The sequence below is a fragment of the Kogia breviceps genome, chromosome 3 (genome assembly GCF_026419965.1).
Source record: "Kogia breviceps isolate mKogBre1 chromosome 3, mKogBre1 haplotype 1, whole genome shotgun sequence".
Lineage (NCBI taxonomy): Eukaryota > Metazoa > Chordata > Mammalia > Artiodactyla > Physeteridae > Kogia > Kogia breviceps.
The window spans coordinates 92,979,892-93,001,856 of NC_081312.1; the positions used below are offsets into that span (position 1 = coordinate 92,979,892).

The 21,965-nt window shown below is 34.7% G+C and overlaps 1 protein-coding gene across 6 annotated transcripts; it reads left to right on the forward strand.

The window, feature by feature from the left end:
• Positions 1-12: 12 nt before the first annotated feature.
• Positions 13-21,029, forward strand: DTWD1 (DTW domain containing 1). 6 transcript variants are annotated; one of them, XM_067029224.1, is made up of 7 exons: positions 23-101; positions 1,138-1,208; positions 4,018-4,336; positions 8,574-8,717; positions 10,641-10,890; positions 18,407-18,513; positions 19,609-21,029. In XM_067029224.1, the coding sequence occupies exons 3-7, from the start codon at positions 4,073-4,075 to the stop codon at positions 19,663-19,665; spliced, it is 822 nt and encodes a 273-aa protein (XP_066885325.1). In that variant the 5' UTR covers positions 23-101; positions 1,138-1,208; positions 4,018-4,072; the 3' UTR covers positions 19,666-21,029. The 6 variants fall into 6 exon arrangements, with proteins under 6 accessions (XP_058913903.1, XP_066885325.1, XP_066885324.1 ...); XM_059057920.2 differs by lacking the exon at positions 1,138-1,208 and having other exon boundaries at positions 13-101; XM_067029223.1 differs by lacking the exon at positions 19,609-21,029 and having other exon boundaries at positions 23-217; positions 18,407-18,734.
• The last annotated feature ends 936 nt before the right edge of the window (positions 21,030-21,965 follow it).

The following is a 21,965-nucleotide window of genomic DNA, read 5'->3' on the forward strand; positions in this document are numbered from 1 at the left end:
GCGCTCCGCCGCGCCCGGCGGGACGAGGGCCGGGCGCGCGCAGCGGTACTGGGCGGAGCGGAAGACGCGTGGAGCCGTGCGAGGACCCGCGTGTTGTGCAGGTGTGAGTCCCACCGAGATCCCTCGTTTGGGTCTCCGCGCCTCTGTGGGGACCAGCTGTCTGGCCGGAGCCCGGCAGCTGCGAGAGTGGACGCTCCTTGGCCGGGCCCTGCCGGAGGTCGTGCCGGTGTCGTTTTGTGAGCGGGGACCTGGTTTCTGCGCGGGCGCTTGCATTTTTAAGATCTGGCGGGCCCTCTGGGAAAAGGGTGTACAAATTTTCCCTAAAAAAATTTTTTTTCACTGCATTCCACCCCAAGAAAAGTCTGTCCAGTCAAAGTTAGTCCCCTAGGAACCCTATTCTTTATTTTTTAGTGTTTGGAGTGGTTTTGGGGGCATTGGTTATCAGGGAAGGAGAAACTTAGTGCAGACATAGTGTGCCATGCAATGTATTTAAAATGTTAAGGTTATGATTACATAATAAGCAAAGAGGCTGTTCCTTATGTCTGAATTATTTGGGGGGGATGTAGGATAAGTCAGGAAGTATATTAACATTGCACGCTGCCAATTCCACGAAGTTGGATGATAAAATCGCTGGTTGACTCAAAACCACAATATTTTAAGAATTACTTCTGTCGGAGCCCCAATGTACCATGAAAAACTAAGGCAAGACAGTCTGTCTACCACATGTTGGTTGGTGTGTTTGAAGGGTGCTGTTAACCTGTATGAAAAAGTTGGTAGCTTGGGTTTTTAAACATAGATGTTGGACCTGTACATATGTGACCAGGTTCTTAAAAATAGGGGAAAAAAAATTGAAGTGAGTTTTATCTAGTACTGAATTGGTCCAAAGTACAGGATACGGGAGTTTTATATAATGTCCCATTGGGAAGTGAGTCAACTTGTAGCTAGGAGCCTTTTCCATTTTTATTTTAGAAAAAAAAAAAAATCTGCCAGGCTGCTAATTCTGCCATGCTGAATATGGTCCATAAAGGTTTGTCAGATACTTCAGTAGCAGGTGCATAGTGGATACTTCTTTTTCAGAATGGTTTTGATTTAGTTAACAAGTATTTGTTGAATTCCTCATGCTGCCCTAAAACATAGGAAAAGGACAGATTCGTAAAGAATTCTGCTGTTGGAGAGCTGACTGCTAGAAGGTATAGTTTCGCTAAAAGGTAACTCCAAATTAAAGTACATTTTTCCAGTTAAGTATGTGAAACTAGTAACAAGTGCATGAAAGTAAAGAGGTGTAAGAGATTGCCATGGGCCGTCTAGAGTCCTGACTTTGAGACTAAAAATAGAGGATTATGTGCAAGGTAAAATTGATACAACTTGATTGAGTAATTAAGTTGGGGGGTAAAGAGGGTAGAAGGAGAAAAAATGAATTTGTTTTCAACCCAGGTTGCAGAATGATGGGTGAACCATCAAGGTAAAAATATTTGTTAATTTCTTAGGAATAAAGTTTTTTTATGTTTTCTCAGTAACCCCCACCACTTCACTTGTATTTCCCACACATATTTGATGTTAACAAGTACGTTTTGAAAGTTTTGAATCATCATGTTTGCAACAAATGATTTGTACATATTAGAGATAGGCTGTTGATTAGGTCAGGACAAATATCCTGGTCATATGGAGCCACCCCTAACTGGGAACTGTCCACCTCTTCTGTGTAGCCACCTCAGCCATAGGTGAGAGTGTGTAGGCGGGGCAAGGCAGGGAGCCATAGGCATTTCCCTTTCACTGTCTGAAGGTATTTGTGTTGTCTGATTTTTGTAGAGGAAGGACATTTTATATAAGGCTTTGCTGATATTCATTTAGTTAATATGGATGGAAGTCCAAGTTAGATATAGGGGGATATTTCTGAGGCATCTCAGGAGGAGTGCACTTTGGGGCTCTAGAAAAACTCACCAGCAGTTTTTCATTGAATGTCAGGAATGTCAGGCAACCACATTGACTTTCACGACACCCTTGGGGACTGCATACTTCCCCAGTAGGCCTGGTATGGCAGCACATGCAAACCCCTACATAGCTACTGGAATACCCAGAGAAATGGAGTCAGGTTGAATTAGACCACTCCAGTTTCTTTTTTAGGTTGAGCCCCATGACCTGGATAACTCAAGATTAGCCTAAAAATGTTTTTAAGAACCTCAGGCAACACCAGAACAAACCCAAACCAAGAGGATTTAGGTACCAATTAACTTCCTAAGTGTGGTGATGAGACCTCTGTTGGCTTGTGAGAGTTGACCTTTTGTTGGCCAACTAAGGATTTGTAGCTCTGATTTCTGGAGGCTAATAGGATCTCGTCCCAGTCTTTTAAGGCTGCTCCTGTCCTTAGAATGAATTTTTGATCTTAGGCAAGATTTCTTTACCCAGATTTGTAGATGGACTCTAGAAATCTGCAAACCACCTGAAACTGTGTGCAAAATATTGTGTCTGCAAGTACATTGTCCTAGAGATAAGGTCGAAGACTGTCATGCAATGTTAAAAGGATCTGAGCCTCAAGAAAAGGTGGCAGCTTAATGTTCTGCACTTTCTCAGTCATTGAGGGCATATTGACAAAGATAAAAGCCATTTTTAGGTAGATGATTTGGAGTAGAGGTCAGATAATGTTTTCCATTTGTGAGGCAAGAAGAAGGGGTTGGATCATCATTTTCAAATATCACTTTCTCTGAGCAACCCAAAATGTAAACCTGTACCTAATCAGTACATGTCAAAAATATTTATTGTATTTTGGCTTTCCCCTTGGGTAAGTTTGGCAAGTATATTTTACTTTTCCTTCAATGACTAGCATCTTTTTTTCTTTGTACTTCTTTATTTGAGTCTGAAGCTCCCTGGGATTTACAAGCTATTAAAAGCTCCTGATGACTAATTAAATTAGTATCACTAACTTCTTGTTAGTAAATTATGTTGTATATTATGTTCCACTGGACTCTGTTCACTTTCTATTTGGGAGAGCACAGAAAGTTTTCTGTTGGAATCACAGTCTTTCTCCTGTCAGTGTTTGTACTCAAAGTGCCTGGAGTCTCATAGTTAAACACCACAATGCCGTAAGGCTTTAGAATATGAGAATCATTTTACAGCTTCATATCAAATCAAAAGGGCCCCGGTCTCTTTTCTCCCTTGAAGTATATTGTGCTTACAAAATATTTGAATAACAGTTTTGGCAGCCATCATCCTTCTTTGAAGGAAATATTTAAGTGGGAAAATTACTATTTTACCTCTAGAACTGAAGAATCTGAATGATATATATTTTTGAAAAGCAGTGTGAATTCTTAGAGTGGGTGAACATTGATGTTACTCTGTAAAATTTTAACATTTATAAGATTACACTTTAATCTTTATATATATGCATATATCTTTATATATAGTCATGTATTTCACCTTTTGGGATATTTTACAAGTTATAATTGGTAATGAATGCCTCTCATTTTAATGGATGTTTAATTATATTTTTATGTGTTATAATTTATGTTGGAGAAGACTACATCTTTAAGAACATAACCAACTAAATTTTACTGATTTCACTGGAACCTTGGATTTTCATTAGCGTTCAGACTGATATCTGATATCATGTAATATTAATTGAAAGTCAGAGCTTACAGGGTTGAATACTCTCCTGGCTGATACTAACATTAAAACATTACATTCCTAATATTAAACAAAATTACTGTTTCTGCAACAAAAATAGTCACTGAAAGATAGATCGTTCATACCTAAACTTTATATTTGAAATAATTTTTCTAGGCAAGAGCCTTCCTATTTTTATGGAGGGAATAGCTTAAAAGGGTGATTTATTGTTTTGAATTTATTGCTTTTTAATTTTGTATTTTAAAGCATGCTAATTTAGTGGTTTAAAAAACTTATTAACGTTTGTTAATAAATACTAAAAACAGCACACAGTTGTGAATTGAGTAATTTTTTTTGGTAGAAACAGTGAGTAAAATGTTTTCTGTCTTTTATTTTGCCCCCCACTTTTTTTTTCAGTGCATCTATGATATGTGTTTTAGAAATAAAAGTTAAACTTTGGTTTGAATGAAAAATGTCTCTCAATACACCTACATTTCTCAAAGAAAGGGAAGAAGATAATTCAAAATTTGTGGAAATACAACAGTCACAAACTACATCCATAGCTGCAGAATATCCTCTTCAAAACTTACGCTTAGCATCTCAAGAAGTTCTTCAAAAAGCTCAGCAAAATGGAAGATCAAAATGTCTCAGGTGTGGTGGTTCAAGAATGTTCTACTGCTATACATGTTACGTCCCAGTTGAGAATGTACCTATTGAACAGATACCACGTGTGAAGGTTGGTGAGAAATTTAATTGTTTGGAAGTAGGAAAATAGATTTTAAAAACACGTCTCATATATACCTACTCTAATATAAATGATAAGCTTGATAAATGATATTATTATGAAAATGAGTTATATTAATAGAAAGTTTAATCCTGTAGATTGGTAAACCTATATTTTTTTTCCTCGTCTCTAGAAAATGAGGCACACATTGCCAAAACACTTGCATCTGAGATGAATGTTCTTGTTTTTAATAACATCAGTTACTTTTTAAAATTAATGATTATAGTTCATTTACTACATAGAAAAAAACGTGGTATAAACTTGAATACTACAAGAGACAAATTTACAGACTACATAAAGGAGCCTCAAAAACTACCTCAAGGGCCTTGGACTGCCCTTTGAGAAAACATATCCTGAAGGAACTAGGGTTGATTTTTGCTTAGGCAAAATCATGAGTTTAGCTCCATCCTGTACGTGGAGATGGAGCACATGTCAGTGACCAAAACTAAACAAAACTAAAATTGAAAAGACTAAAGCCTACTCATTGGGCTGTGTTATAATTGTTGTGATTTAAAGACAGATTTAAAAAATTGATTTGAATTGATTGCTTACCTTATACTTGTTGCTTACCAAGACTATTTTTGAGTAGATAAAAAAGGTCTGTAGACCATCATGTGTACGTAATCAAAATATTTATTCTGTGTATGTTAACTTGGTGACCCGAACTTTAGGAGTAAATCAAATAGAGTATGAAATTTGACTGCTGCCTGTTAGGACTTTAAAGAGACCAAATCTACACATGGACTCATTAGAACTTGCCAGTAAGAAAATAAGTTGTAACTATATTTAAAGATATTTAATGTGGTGATTTTAAGGTTCATTTAAATTTTCAAGTAAGAAAAATACTTTAACACTCATATTTTGTTACTTGAATTGTAGTTTAGCCTACGTGTCACCTTGGCAAGTCCATGGTCTGCTTAGGACTCTCAGATCACTCTTATAGGCTATTGGAAAGTTTACTGGCCAAGAATAAGTAAGAATGGAATCCAGACAGCTTCACAGTTACCTCAGAAAAACTGAGAGCCTGAGGACAATAATTCTTTTTAACTTGCCATTATCTTATAAGAATATTACATTTTGAAGTATAGTTTTGGAGGTATACACAGAATCATTTCATCTTCTATTTATGTCATAGCCACATATAGAAAATATCCCATTAAAAGTTTTATCTTAAGATATATTTTGTTCAAAAGGATTGAAGATCAGAATAATAAAAGTTAATAACATATTGGCAGAGCTAATGTTTTCATAGGAATTTAATAATTGAGGATTATTTTTCAAATCAGTGTTCTAATGTCCACTATTTAATCAAAATGACTCAAAACACTATGCCAAGAGTTTGATCAACTCTGAATGACCTACTGGACAGTGCAGAGTTTTTTGAAGTGTTTTATTTTAATTGCCAGAAATAAAATTTTGTATGTTAATATAAATACTAAAATACTATTAGTAGTAATAAAAACTCTACAAAACTTTCTTTCTAATTTCTACTTTATTTTTATTTTTACAAATTGTTTAGCATTTGCTTTTAGATAGCCTGCTTGGGAAGGGAAGATGACTACATAATGAGTAAGTACCTCCCAAGCTATAAATTTTAGTCTAGGGATTAAATTCATAAATATGTATCTTTTTAATACAGAGTATAATTTTTTAAATGTTGTGACAAATGCATAAGCAAAGGTAAAAGGTGCTCTGGTTTTTTTTAAAAAAGGAGAAAAAAAATCATAAGAAAGTTTCAGCTCTATTAGTCCTAGAATTGAAAAGACTCTCTTTAGGAAAGTTGATAATCACATGGAAGAAGGCTTAGGTTTTTCTGCTTATGGCATTTTGATAAATTTGGGCAGAAAGATTTGTGGTAAATCTCTTATAGGAAACAGGTGTTAGAGAACAGGTTGATCTTTAAATGTTTGAAAACAGAACATCTCTACTTGAACTCAGTCTGGTCAACTCTAGTGGTATTACTCTGCACCCTGTCATTATTTAAGATGTATCTTCCCTTAAAATGTGTGAACTAGAGCACAAACATATATTTACCTATTTCCATGATTTGACTCATGTCTGGGCTTTTGTTTCATAATATCATAATTCTCAGGCTTACTCAGGGGGAACTAAAGATACCTGGACTGTCACCCAGGAATACTTCTTGAGCACAAATTTTGCATAATTGTTTTATACTTGTAGATGTTAGTCCATAATAGTTAAGTTCATGATTTGTAAAATACATTAATAACATTCAGTCCTGCATTTTTTATTTAAATGATGTCCTTCAGAGATAGCCAGCTGATCAGAAATGTTGGTGATTACCTTTGGAATTTTCAGCTCTCCTCATCAGCTGTATTAGAAAGTCAACTTCATTAGTATTAGAATACTTTGTCATGAGCTGCTTTCTTTTTCTTCTTTCCTCTTTCCTATCTTACCTGGGCTAAGATAATGCTGAGCTGGTACTGAGAGACCCTGGGGAAAGGGAATGTAGTATCAGCTGGGACTGAGCATCATGAGGAAAGTCTGATGTAGAGTTCAGCCAGAGGTAGACTGATGTTAAATCGTTTGTGAACTGCCTACTTAAATGGCAAATTTTCTATAACTAGAAGTTGGTTTGATGATTTGAAGCAATTGGCTCCAACTTATAAATGATCACTAGGCCTAAGTGGGAGGGTAGGAGACATGGGGTTTGAAACGCTAGATTGAAAACTATTTGGGATATTTATGGCCGTTCTAGGGTATATACTGTCCTCTTTCCATTTAATCATTCTGAAAGATAAACTATATACGGTTGGGATCATCTAGTAGCATACAGCAACTGCCCCTTTAAAAAATAGTTCTGGAGTTAATGATACACACAGCATGGATGAATCTCACAATAATTATTCTAAGTGAAAGAAATCAGATGAAAAGGGTACATATTTTATGATTTCATTTATACAAAATTCTAGAAAATACAAACTAACCTATAGTGGTAGCAGATCAATGGTTGTCTAAGGACTGTGGGTGGTAGTTGATGGGGAAAAGGGGAAGGAGGGAGGCACAGGAAGACTTCTGGGGGTGATGGATTTGTTCATTATCTTCATTGTGGTGATGAGTGCAAAGGTGTAACATGTTAAAACTCATTAGATTGTACACTTTAAATAAAATAAAATAAAAATTTTATCTCTTTAATAAAGCTGTTTTTAAAAACAAGAAAAAATAGTTTTGTAACTATTTTGTAACCAGGGTAAAATAGCTATGTGCCCCAGGGTAAATGCCTAGATTCTTGCCTTTTAGTGTGGGATGGGAGCTGGAAGAGTGCTTATCATAACAAATAAATCATTTGAACTCTACAGCGAAGAATCCATCTCAGAGAGTTTCTTATATGTAATGGGGGAGATATGACTTGTCTTTTATTTTCATAATCATGGCTGAATGCAGGACTTGTACAAGCATTATACAGAAAACTAAACCAAACAAGTCAGTGAAATAATAGAAAAATCTAATTCAAGAAATTTGTAGATAATATTTTTGCATAGAGACAGGACATAGTTCATAGTAATTAAATAATGAAACCTTAAGGAAAATAGGCAAAATGATTTTGAAGAGTTATTTCTTATATAAATAAGAAATACATTTCTTTCTCCTAGAACCATTGTTACTTTTTTTCCAGTTAATAATTAATTTCACTTGTACTGTTAATTATGCTGAGAATCATGATGTTAAAATAAAAGATAATACCTTTGACCTCAGAAGATGTTTAAGGAACAGAATTTTAGCTTGAGTTTTAGATCTAAAGCTTTTGCCCAAACTTAAGTTTCCCTTTAATATATTGTAAAATTAATAGACCTGAAAGTTTATAAGAATTATAAAAAATGTTCTTGGCACAGATATTGAAATGCAAAGAATATGACTCAGTGCCAATGTGATTTAAATGAAAGTGACATTGGAACATTGCTGTAAAAGAAGATTCTATGTTAAATGAGTTGAAAATAGTTGTTCTAGTACATGATTAACAATATTGAGGAATAAATTTGTGTTTCCTTTATGACTGTTACCATTCTTAGTATTTGTTCTAGAAAAGTATGACTTTTCAATCTGTAAGTGTATTTATAGGATCTTAGTGTGAGCTTGCTATTTAAGCTTTAAAGACCATTTTTGTTAATGTAAAAATTAGAATTTTTATATCTGTTTTGTTCATTTGTCTTTTTTCTTTAAACTTTAGCTTCCATTGAAGATTGACATCATTAAACATCCAAATGAAACAGACGGCAAAAGCACTGCTATACATGCAAAACTCTTAGCACCTGAATTTGTGAATATTTATACATATCCTTGTATTCCAGAATATGAAGAAAAAGACCATGAAGTAGGTAGCTTATTTTTTTTTACAACTTTTCACATTGAATCAAAAAATGAATTTTAAACCCCATTGCCTTTCTGAACTTACTTGAACATAATTTAATATTTTGTTTAGCGATCTAGGGTTAAATCTTACATAGCACTAAACAACGCACAGTTTACTTCATCATTGTCTTCAAAGATTAAATGATCCTAGATGTTGAGCTTTTTTGAGTCTGTCTTTCTACTTTTTATTGTTTGTCTGCATTATTTCTTCAGGATTTTACTCTTTGCCAGTACTACTAGGCCTGCTTTTACTTTTCTCGAGTCTCCATTCTCCTGCCTATACTACACATAGATAGTCTAATTTGATACAAACTGAGAATCCAGATTACAAATGTTGTTGGAATTTCTCCAGAAGAAGAAGAGACAGACTAAGGTAGAAGGATTTTTAGAAATACTCTCTAAGTTAAGAGCATTAGCACATGGCCTTTGTAATATTTCTTTTGGCTACTCAGAGGCCTTCCTTGCTCATTTCTAGATTCTTAAGTGGTTTTCACTGGTTGAAATGTGATGTTGCAATAGATCTCAAAAAACTAGGGCTTGAATACTTCTGAAAGAAGCACATAAACCCTTTAAGGTCTCTTGGGGGAACATTTGTTGGTATGGTTAATTTATAAGCAAAATTAAAAATACATTCATTTGTTCAAGGAAGAACTTGGTAAGTTTTTCCTTTCCTATCAGTATATTTATATTTTTTGGTTGAGTTTATAGAAAGTTGTGTTTGTAAATAACATATGAGTTTCGGATCTAGGAATATATTTGTATTTCCTTCTCTGGTCAGCTAGGTTATCATCTATGTCAATTAAATAGAACACAGTGCTAGGTAACATAAAAAGATGTGACATGCTTATACTCCAAGAAAACTAAGAAGCCCTGGACTTTGCTTATTGGGTATGGGGAAAATGTAGGCATGCATCGTGAATGTCTGAAAAACTTTTATAATTTCAAAGTTTATAAATTCAAATTTTAAAGTTTATTTTAATATTTATTTTTTCATATTAAAAATGATACATTTTCATTCAAGAAAACTTGGAAAATAGAGAAACGTATGGAGGATAACATCTGTGATTCTATCAACATTTGTTCATTTAACAGATATTTACTGGGTGCCTGCTTTGTGGCAGGAGTTTTTATACTTTGGATATACAGTACAGTATATACCGTCTCAGTAAAAACATGCTGAAAGAAAGGAGTTGCCATAATTTACTGAATTATTCCTTGAAAGTTAGATTTCTTTAGTTTTAGTTTTTCACTGTAATAAATATACTTTAACAAATATTCTGGGTATTGTGAGTATGTGTGTTTAGAATTATTTTATTAAGATAAATTCCCATATGTGAAATTATTTGACCAAAGGGTATGAACATTTCAAGACTCTTGACCTAAATTGCCAAATTGCTTTCACAAAGAGTTATACTATTTAAACCTGATGTCAGTAATGGCTGTAAAGGCCTATTACACCATTTCCTCACCAGCATTTGCTGTATCATTTGTTTTATCATTGCTTATTATATAGGTGAAAATGGTATTTAATTATTGAGCACTTTTCAATGGTTCTTTTACAAAGTACCCCATACTTTGCCTTTTATCTTATGAAATATTATAGAGTTTAGTTTTTTGATTTAAGGTACAATTAACTGAGCTTCTCTCAGTAGGTGAATAACTTATTTTGAAGTACAGAAATAATTCTAGGTAGTATATTATGATTATAAATTACTAGGGAAGAGCCAAAAATTTTACCATATATATTAAAGAGGCACATATAATAGAACCTAATGCTTGTTTCTCAGATACTCAACATATTTTTCCCTCTTGAAGTTTTAAGTCAGAATTTATTAATTTTGAAGATCATAACAGCACACTACTAACTTAAGCTTCTTTGCTTTAGGTTGCACTTGTTTTTCCTGGACCTAAGTCTGTTTCAGTAAAAGAAATTTCTTTTCATCTCCAAGAAAAGATTCAAAATAATGTTGGAGTCAAAAATGATGACCTTGACAAGCCATTCATTAAACGCAAGAAAACTGAAGAACAGGATTTGAATGACAGCAAGTGCAAAGACACAACACTGAAAAAAATTGTATTCATAGATAGCACCTGGAACCAAACAAACAAAATATTCACTGATGAGAGACTGCAAGGTAAGAAAAAAAAATGTTGCATGTTTTTGATTGTTCCAGCCCCCAACTTTCATTTCAAAGAACTTCATACCTACAGATGTATTGCAAGAAGAGTTGCACTGAATACACATACATTTGCCACATTTGCTTTCTTTTTCCTCCTCTATTATATATATGTTTGTGTACTTAGATATCTTATATGTTTTTGGTTGAACTATTTGAAAGTAAGTTGCAGGCTTTGCAATACATCACCCTTAAATACCTAAGTGTACAACTTCTAAGAGTAATTGCATAATCACTATACCATTATCACTCTAAGAAAATTAACAAAAGTTCTGTGATATCTAATATGCAGTCCATATTCATATTTCCCTAATTAACCCCAAAATATCTGTTGTAGCTCTTTTTCTCTGATGCAGCATGTAAACTCAAATTGCATTTGGTTATTATGTCTCTTTAGTCTCTTTTAATGTAGAACAGTCCCCTGTTTTTGTTTTTCATGACTTAGACTCGTGTGAAGAGGATAGGTCAATTGTCTGAATGTTTCAATGTTAGATTCAGTTTAAATATTTTTTTTTTTTTTTTTTTTTTTTTTTTTTTTTTGCGGTAAGCGAGCCTCTCACTGTTGTGGCCTCTCCCGCCGCGGAGCACAGGCTCCGGACGCGCAGGCCCAGCGGCCACGGCTCACGGGCCCGGCCGCTCAGCCGCATGCGGGATCCTCCCGGACCGGGGCACGAACCCGCGTCCCCCGCATCGGCAGGCGGACTCCCAACCACTGCGCCACCAGGGAAGCCCCAGTTTAAATATTTTTGCAAGGATACTTCAGATAAGGATAAATACAGGATTGTCTATGACAATTCCAGTTTATATCTATTGTTTTGATATAATTATTAATAGCATCCCCTTTCACTCTTGGAAATGGAGCTGTTTTGCTGATTAATTATATGGTTACCCTATTCATAGCTCAGGTTGTATACATCAGATCAGGAGGATATAATGTAAGTGGTTCCATTACTGCTGATAACTTTAATTCCTTGATTAAAGTCGTGATTGCCAAATTCTCCATTATAAAGGTTATTTTCTTCATTGAAATTAGTAATAATCTGTGGGGTGATGTTTTAAGATGGTGAACTATTTCCCAACTGCTTTTTACTGAGTGGTTTTAGTATTTATTGATGACTGTTGCCTAAATCAGTAATTACATTAAGGATTACAAAATGATGAAATTTTAATATTATTACTTCTTCTACATTTGTTAGCTGGCATTCTTATGTAAAGAAGAGCTTTTCTTTTTTCCCTCTCTTCATTTTTTCTCTCTGTCTTCCAACCCATTTTTGAGATCACTGTGGTCTTATGGATTTCCTTTTAATTCAGAGTATTTTACAATGTATCATGATTGTATTCTTTTTGATACCCAACTTGTCTAAAATTTTGCTATTGGGAGCCCTTCAAGTCCTTTGTGGCATGACCTCATTAGTCTTTCTGTTACAACAGGATGTCTCAAGTTCACTTGTACTTTTTTCCTGCCCCAGACCTAGAATTAATTACTTGAAGGAGCTGTGGTTCTTTTAGTGGGGAATGGTATTAGGAACCAAGATCTGGTAAATTTATTACTGCTTGGATGTCATTGCTTCAGTGGACAGAGCCAAAAGAAATAAATAGATATATATTATGAGTTCACATGGATAGTTCCAATTTAGATTTAACATTACTTTTTTTGTTTTATGTTTGTATCTTTTTCTCTTAGAGTGAAAAGCTTAGTGTCTAATAATAATGGTTTAAAAAAGTTGCTTTACTTGCCCAATAACACAACTAGTAATATGAAGAACATTACTTGTCTTATTCCCTTGCATCTTACTCGGTTCTTCAGTCTTTCTCAGTAGTTTCTCTAAAAACTTTAGGTTTATTTCTAGCTCTTTGGTGGCTTTATTTGTGTACCATGTATGATTAGAAAGCAAAAGAGCTACCCAGTTGGTATTAGGCAGTTTCCAAAACAGTTTCAAACTGGGAGAGCTTCTCCCAGGCAATTGTTAAAAATATCCATCCTCTAGAAAAGAAAGTTTATGACACTTTTTGGAATCCTGTGATAATTAGTCCCAAGTTAAAGTGAGCGACAATGCTAGATTTAACTAACTTAATTTATATAGTTTATACCTCTTGAAAACAGCATACATGTTAGAAAGATTGCTTTGTAATTCTAATTCTGTGTGCTTGGGTGTATGTGTGTGTGACAGATAGGCAGAGAGATAGAGACAAAGAAGTGTGTGTGTGTGTGTGTGTGTGTGTGTGTGTGTGTGTGTATGAGAAAGAGACACAGACAGAGAAAGATGACCGAGCATAAGATTTGCAGCGTTGTTGCTAATGTTTAATAGATGAAACCCTAAAGTCCCGCTCTTTGGAGGACTGCCTGCCACGTTACCTTGGATGGTTACAGCAGCAAGTTACTCCTCAGTTTGAAGATTTTCCTGAGCCTTTTCTTTAAATTACTTTATATGGTAATTGAAAAGGTCAAGTGAAGAACATAAGTGATAACACTTGAAAAAATTGTGAAAGGAACTATTGAGGTACAGTTCAAATATGTTTTCAGCCGTTGTGCTTAAGGCTTCAAATAACATTTGTACAAAAAATTTCTATTTCTCAGATCACATAGAAAGTATCATATATTTCAATTCTGTGCTACATCAAAATTTTAAAAGGGATTTCTTAAATCCTTCAAAATCGTGAAGTAAATGGATTTCTAGAGTCAGTCTTCTCTGCGTGCCCTATTTCACCCTCTGCCTCTTCTGGCTCCTCATTGCACCACAGGAAATATTTAGGGCTTGGCATATTTATAATCTCTACATATGTGAAATACCAGTTTCCAGATAAGCCAGGTTAACTTCCACAAGAAACAGCCCTTTTTTGTTATAAATCATTGCCATTAGGTTTTAAAACATTTTATCATTTGATAGGATTAAGCTGAACAAACCATCTCTAAACCTCAGTTTAAACCCTCAAATGTAGTGTATTGGAATGTTTGTTTCTGTTATCTTATTATGAATGTTGAGATTAAGAATCCCCTTAATAATGTAACGTCCTGTTTTGCCAGACTTTACAGACAGAGAGCTGTGGATGTTTTACTGCTGTCAAAATAAAACATTTGAAGTTTGAGTGCCTAATTTAATCATAAAGTGTAAGCCTACAAGTGAAAAGTGGCATAACATCCTTGAAGATCCACCATAGAAAGGCTTGGGGGAATGCAGTGGGGAAGGATGGTTTCTTTTTGTTGGAGAAGGAGTCAAAATTGTTAAAACTAGCATTCATCACTTCAGTAAGTGGTGCTGGGAAAACTGGAGAGCTACATATAGAAGAATGAAATTAGAACATCCTCTAACACTGTATACAAAAATAAACTCAAAATTGATTAAAGACTTAAATGTAAGACCAGATACTTTAATAAAGGAGAACATAGGCAGAACACTCTTTGACATAAATCAGAGCAATATTTTTTGGATCCATCTCCTAAAGCAAAGGAAATAAAAGCAAAAATAAATAAATGGAACCTAATTAAACTTATAAGGTTTTGTACAACAGAGGTATCCATCAACAAAATGAAAAGACAACTTACTGAATGGAAGAAAATATTTGCAAATGATATGACTGATAAGGGAGTGATATCCAACATATATAAACAGCTCAGTGCGTCAAAAAACAAACAATCTGTTTAAAAAATGGACAGAAGAACTGAATAGATATTTTTCCAAAGAGGTAATACAGATGGCCAGCAGACACATGAAATGATGCTAATTATTAGGGAAATACAAATCAAAACCACAATGAGATATCACCTCACACCTGTCAGAATGGCTATCATCAAAAAGAATACAAATAACAAATGTTGGTGAGGATGTGGAGAAAAGGGAACCCTCGTGCACTGCTAGTGGGAATGTAAATTGGTGCAGCTACTATGGAAAACAGTGGAGGCTTCTCAAAAAACTGAAAATTGAACTACCATATGATCCGGCAATTCCACTCCTGGATATATATTTTTTAAAAACTAAAAACACTAATTGAAAGACATATGCACCCCAGTGTTCATAGCAGCATTATTTACAATTGCCAAGATATGGAAGCAACCCAAGTGTCCATCAACAGATGAATGGATAAATAATATGTGGCATGTATGTGTGTGTATGTGTGTGTATATATATATATATACACACATAAACACACACATACATACACACACAATAGAATACTACTCAGCCATAAAAAATGAAATTTTGCTATTTGCAGTGACGTGGATGGACTTGGAGGGCATTATGCTAAGGGAAATAAGGCAGACAGGGAATGACAAATACTGTATGATATCACTTATATGTGGAATCTAAAAAATACTAAAAACTAGTGAATATAACAAAAGAGAAGTAGACTCACAGGGAGAACAAACCGATGGTTACCAGTGGGGAGAGGGAAGGCAGGGAGGGACAATAAAGGGGTAGGGGAGTAAGAGATACAAACTATTAAGTATAAAATAAGCTACAAAGATATATTGTAAAACACAGGGAATATAGCCAATATTTTATAATTATAAATGGAGTATAACCTTTAAAAATTGTGAATCACAATATTGGATACTTGTAACATATAATGTCATACAGCATACTTCAATTAAAAAAAGATTTGCTCTTCTTAGAGTAAGTTATTATTTAGTTTTGCTTTTTTTGACCTGTATGTGGTTTTCTCAGGACTCACATTGTAAGCTTACCATTTTGTTTCTAAATTTGTAGCTATAGTTTATTCATTTTCACTGCTGTGTAATATCTGATTCTGTGAATATACTACAGTTTATTCAGTCTCCTGTTGGTGACACAATTGAATTATTTCTAGTTTTTGCTGTTACACACAGTGCTACTATGAACATTCTTGCACATGTGCAAGCTTCCTCTAGGAGACGTACCTAGAAGTGGAATTGCTCTGTTGTTACATATAAGAATGTTCAGTTTCCCGAGACAATGACACCTGTTTTCCAAAGTGTGGGTATACAGATTTATACTCCCATAATTCATGTGTAAGAGTTCCCATCGATCATAATCCCTCCTACCATTTGTCTTGCCAAATGTTTGATTTTTGCCAATAGAGTGGGTATGAAGTGGTATCTCATTGTATTGATAACTTGCCTTTCTCTAATTACTAATTGGATTGAGCATCATTTTGTTTGCTTATTTGGCCATACACATGTCCTGTTGTATGAACTACCCATGTCCATCTTTCTAGTGTTTCGTTTTTCTTACTGATTTCTATAAATTCTTTATATATTCTAGAATATAGATAATAATGTTTGAAATATCGTCTTGCAGTTTGTGGCTCCCCTTTTAAATTTTTTATCTTTTGAGGAACTGAAATTCTTAGTGTAGAATTTATCAATCTTTCATGTTTACCACTTTTGTGTCTTTTAAAACTCCTCTCTACCTCAAGATATTTCTAATAATTTGTTCATAGATGTAAAAAATATTTTCTGTGTATGTCAGATGTGTTTCTTCCTTTTCAGTTCTTGTGCATCTAATTAATTTATTATTTTTGTATTACTGTGTTAACTAAGACCTCCAGTGCAGTGTTGAATGGAAGCCTTGTGGAGGTCATCCCTGTTGTATTTCAGTCTGATAATCATTGTCTTTTAAATGGCAAGTTTAGTCAGTTTTTGCTGTGAGTATTGATTTATTTGGACCTATTTCTATCATCTTAATTTTATTTTTATTTGTCTTGCTCTTTACTACTTTTTTCTTTTCCTGGCTTTTCTTTGATTGATTGAGTTTTTATTTTTCGTATTCCATTTTTTAACATTCCTATTTTGGTTCTTTTAGGGAATTATACTATGCACATGTAACTTAAAAAAATTCAAAGTCAAACAACATTTTTACCTCTCCTTTTGAACACTGTAAGGCCTCAACACACTTAAGCTTGATTCATCCTCCTCCTAGTTATTGTTATTTTCTTCATTATTTTTTGTTCTGTCTTTTATTTTCAGGCCACAAATTAGATATTATTATTGTTTTTTTTAATACTCGCATCATTTCTTTGGATTTGCATAGATGTTTACCATTTTCTTTGCTCACCATCCTTATAACTCAGACTGTTTTTTCTGAAATACATCTAGAAATTCCTTCCATTGGATCTCCAGTTGGCATATGTTTATTGGCATATTTTTTTTTGTCTATTAATATTTTTCACTCTTGTTCTGATATATAGTTCTGCTGGGTAGGTAATTTTAGGTTGCCAGTTACTTCCTCTTGGTACTTTGAAGATTTTATTCCAGTCTTCAATATTTTATTGTTCCTAATAAAAAGTCTCCTGTCATTTTGATTACCTTTCTTTTGTATATGATCTGTCTGTTCTCAATGGCTACTTTTAAAATATTCTCTTTAGTCTTGCTCTTTTGCAGTTACACTACTATAAGAAGGATCTCTGCACTGATTTCTTTGTATTTGTCCTCCTTGAGATACATTATGTCATGTATCTGTGACTTTGCATTTTTTGAAGTAGTTTCTGAAACAGTCATAGGCATTATCTCTTTAAATGCTATCTCTCTTCCATTCTCTTTGCTGTCTCCCACAGAACTCCTATTAGATATATATTTGATCCTTCATATCTCTTAATATCTTGATATGTTTTTATATTATTTATTTCTTGTCATTCTCTGCCACATTTCTTAGGTAGCTGTTAGGTTAAAGTGAAAAGTGAGGTGTGATAGTAGGAAATCATTGATGACTCAGAGGTTCCTAATGTGGGTCAGTGGACCAATTTTGATATTACCTTCTTCACTTGTATTTCTCACTTTAAAATGAAATACGATTTTTAGAAAGTATTTGTAAACTAAATATAATGTAAGTCTGAGTATTGGTCTAAGGTACTAAAAGCATTCTGGGTTTGTATGTTGACATCTGAGTTGTAAGAGATGACAGTACTATTGTATGATTTCATGAGTCATTTCCTCTTTAAATATACAGGAGCAAAGCATTAGCTGACTGTGTTATTGAGTCTCTGAAACACAGATGTGACAGCTAATGAAACAGCTCTAGGTACTCTGTTCATGAACATATAGCTAAAAAGTGATAATCCAGAAGTAGTTTTAACAGTATTAAGGACCATTAAGCTGCCTTCCTGGTCCCAGTGAATTTCAGAACAATATTTTAAATGTCAGTTTATCAAGGAAATGAAAGTCTTCTGAAAATGGGTGAATTTAGTCCTGTCACAGATTAAAGTCAAAAAAGACACTGGCAAATAGAAGACAGAAAGAGATGAACATCTTAAATGTTAACTACTTTTAACCCATTTGCTACAGGTCCAAGACTTATAGATAACTGTCATGGATAAGATTTCATCCTGTGTTTTATATTGCTTCCGTATATACCTTAATGCATTTGAGAAAATATCCTATTTGGAATTGGGATTGAAGGAATTTAAAGAAAATCCTTAAAGTAATTAAGGGAAATTATTATTGTACCACACCCTGTGGTTAACAGGAAATATTTATACTTCTCTTATTTGTTTTTGGCAGGGTTGCTACAAGTTGAGTTGAAAACAAGAAAAACTTGCTTTTGGCGCCATCAAAAAGGAAAGCCAGATACCTTCCTTTCCACAATTGAAGCCATTTACTACTTTCTGGTAGATTATCATACTGATATTTTAAAAGAGAAATACAAAGGACAATATGATAATCTTTTATTTTTCTACTCTTTTATGCACCAGTTGGTAAAGAATGCCAAATGCCCTGTAGACAAGGAAACAAGAAAACTTACCCATTAGTTTTTAGGAAGTCACTTAATGTAATTTTATTTTGCTAAAATCAATAAAATTATAACTGTGCTTTGTTTATTCCTAGGAAATATTTCTATATAATGTCTGTAAGACCACTTGAAAAAATAAGGTTTTATTTATTTTACTTCATATTTTTTAAAATGAAGTTATTTCTAAGGGAGTTTTCAGAGATAGCGTTGACCGAAAAATTCATTTCAGAAGTTATTCACTCAAATTTGGCACATCTCAATTTTATTACCATATTTTAATATAATAATGTGTTGTATTTATATATATGTAATTAGATATAATTAGATATTTGTTTAGAGATCTTCATATCTTTCCACCTATACTCACAGAATCTCCTCAAGTAATTTGTTTAAGGTTAATGGCAAACATGGGCAGAACTAGAATTATAGCTCCAGTCCCATAGGGCTATTTCTTCTTAAGTCCACACTGTCTGTGGTGGACATCTGTTGTTTTTTTCATCTGCCTGGCATCTTTTTTAGGGAGAAATTGCTAGCAATCATGTCCTATCATAGGGATAGACATATGACCCGTTTTAGCAAGCAAAGTGCCTAGTGATTGATCCAGGGATGAGCACATGTCCCAGCATCCTTCTTGATAAGTGATATGGATGCTCTAGGAGATAGGGTTTATTTTTCAAAAAGCAGTGGTTAAAAGCACAGACTCTAGAGCTAGACTATCTAAATCTAAGTCTCAGCTTTCTTTTTTCACCTACCAGTCTTTGTCAGTTTCTTCATTTCTGAAGAGATGGTAATACAGTAGCTATTTTAGGATTATTGTGAGGTTTAACTGAATTAATGTATCTAAGAGGCTTTCAACAGCACCTGGCATATACTAAGTGCTATAAATGTGTTTACTCTTTTTATTATTTTATGAAATTGTGAAATAAGCATGATGTATATAATCCTAGAGCTACTGGTGACATCTCTGCTGCAGGTGGCAAGAACTTGCCTTAGAATGAAGCCAGCAAAAGAAAGCAGAGTGGAAAGATAAAAAGACTGAGTCCTGAGGACATCATTTAATCATCTAATCTAGCTGCTTGTGAATGGAACCCTACTGTGCTGAATAGCTTCTGTTTGCCCTCTGGATCCACCCTCCACTCTTTCCCATTCTGCTCTCTGCTCTGTGAGGTAGGTCCCCTTGACCACTGGCTTTTGCTTGGGATCAGCAAATGGAAGCACCACAGGAGATTGGAGGTTGAAAGGAAAATGAAATTATTTATTTCCCTTGCTCCTTTCCTGCCAGGTCACCATGGGTTGGGTGTGTCCTTCTACTGAAGGTTATCCTATCAGGCATCCCTTTCCCAGCAGTTATTCCAGTTAACTTCAGGCCCATGCTCCCTTCGTTTACCCCTTTTCACATATATCGTGATGAGTCCAGGGTATTAATAGCCCCAGAGTAGGTCATTTTACCTTGCTGGTTTTCCTAAACCCTGCCTATACCTTTGTAAATAGTAATTTTATTATATTTTTCTCAAATGTCCCCATTTGAAGTTGCCCTCTTTCTGGGACACTGACTGATAAATTTCACCCATGTGGGTGCTAGAAATAACAGTACATTTCCCAAAGTATACTCATTGGGACACGTGTTTTTATGAATAAATGAGTTATTGGTAAAATTTGTTTGCTGCACCTTATATTCCCGTTAGAGATTCAAAAGGCGAAAAATGAAAGTGCTGAAAAGTCCTGAAATAAACATTTTGAACTTTATTTAAGTTAGTATTTCTTAAACTTATTTGAATAAGTAATGCCTGCTAACATACTGTGAAATAGAACATTGGAAACATTGTAATTTAGAGCAGTCCCTGATTAATATATATGTGGCAATTGAGGCCTAAAGAGATTAAGTAACTTGCCTATAAGGTCACACAACTAATTAGTGGTAGAACCTTATCTAGAATCTAGGACTTCTGATTTGGTTCAGTGAGGGTACCATTTTATTATGCTTTTCATTAAAAGGAATGTGGATTATATAAGGTTTGAACATTATTAGTCCCATACTCTTAGCCAAATAAACTAGCTGATTTGCCTGTTAGTTAATAGGCAATAAATAGCTAGCAGTTATTTTTCAAGAATGGAATTTAAATGGATTTCTTCATGTTTAGAACTTGACCTTGGGAACAGAAGAAGGCCTGAATTGATTTAAGCAGGGCCAAAGTTGGATTTCTCTGGGCTAAATTTGAACTTTCCTGAGCCAAAATCTATTGCCATTTAACTGGCTCTCCAAACAAACAAAATATAATTGTTAAAAGGGAGAGGGGGGAAAAAAGAACTCATTTGCCCCTGTCTTAAGAAACATGACCCATATATTCCATAAGAGCCTAATTTATAACTAAGGCCAGAAAAACCTTAAGTCTTTTCCCCCCAAGTAATAATAATACCTGTTTGAACAATGAATTGTCTGTACTTGTCTTGTTTTTCTTTTCTATGAAAGACTGTAAAAATGACACTAGTTTTTTACTCCTCCCTGTATTCTTTTTTTCATGCGCCTTTGAAGTACATTCTCAAGTACTTTCTGGGCCATATGTATTTCCAAACATCTGGTATACTGCCACTTACTCTTGTGCTACTGCTGGCACCATAAACACAGACATGTCTGGGTTAGCCTCCTTGAGGGTGAGACATGCATGAAGCAGAGCCAGGTTATCCTGGTCACCCTAGCTGAATCCTGTCTTCGATTGGCTGATAGCCAGTTAAACCCCAGGTATGTGAACCATCTCAGCCAAGATCAGCAGAACCACCTAACTGACACCTATCTGATTCCAGATTTGTGAGCAAGGGATGTCCATTGTTATGCCTCTGAAGCCTTATAGCTATTATTATACAGCATTATTATGCCCATATGTATCTCATCTTTGGATATAGTATCAGACGCACCTTCCTCAAGTGCCTTCTCACATTCTTGGCCCCACTGTTTCCTAGGCCACCAACCACTTTGCCATAGCTACCACCCTACATAGTGACACACTATTAGCAGGCTGGAGTGATTCTTCTGCCTGAGGTCAACTAGCCATGTGCTCAGAATCTCTGGCCCATCCCAATGCTTCTGGACTCAAGGAAGCATCAGGCCACAGGATTTCCCCAGTGATTGTCAAAAGGGCTAGATGATGCAATCTGGAAGAGCAGTGAAGTTAACTGGAAAACTTGGATCAGTGGACTAGAAGAAGCCATCGGACCAATTCCGCTGCCTTCTCATGGATTATTTTGAGGCATAGTTTTTCACCCTCCTGCCCAGAGATGTACAATGTAGCTAAACAACTGTACTTGCCAAATTATCAGCAGTATCTCTACATG

What these genes read in the sequence shown, in the direction of transcription:
- DTWD1 (XM_067029223.1), top strand. Translation starts at nt 4,073, where the DNA reads ATGTCTCTCAATACACCTACATTTCTCAAAGAAAGGGAAGAAGATAAT. An exon ending in AACAGATACCACGTGTGAAG is followed by an intron (nt 4,337 to 8,573) that starts GTTGGTGAGAAA and finishes TTTAAACTTTAG; the next exon opens with CTTCCATTGAAGATTGACAT. An exon ending in CACTGATGAGAGACTGCAAG is followed by an intron (nt 10,891 to 18,406) that starts GTAAGAAAAAAA and finishes TGTTTTTGGCAG; the next exon opens with GGTTGCTACAAGTTGAGTTG.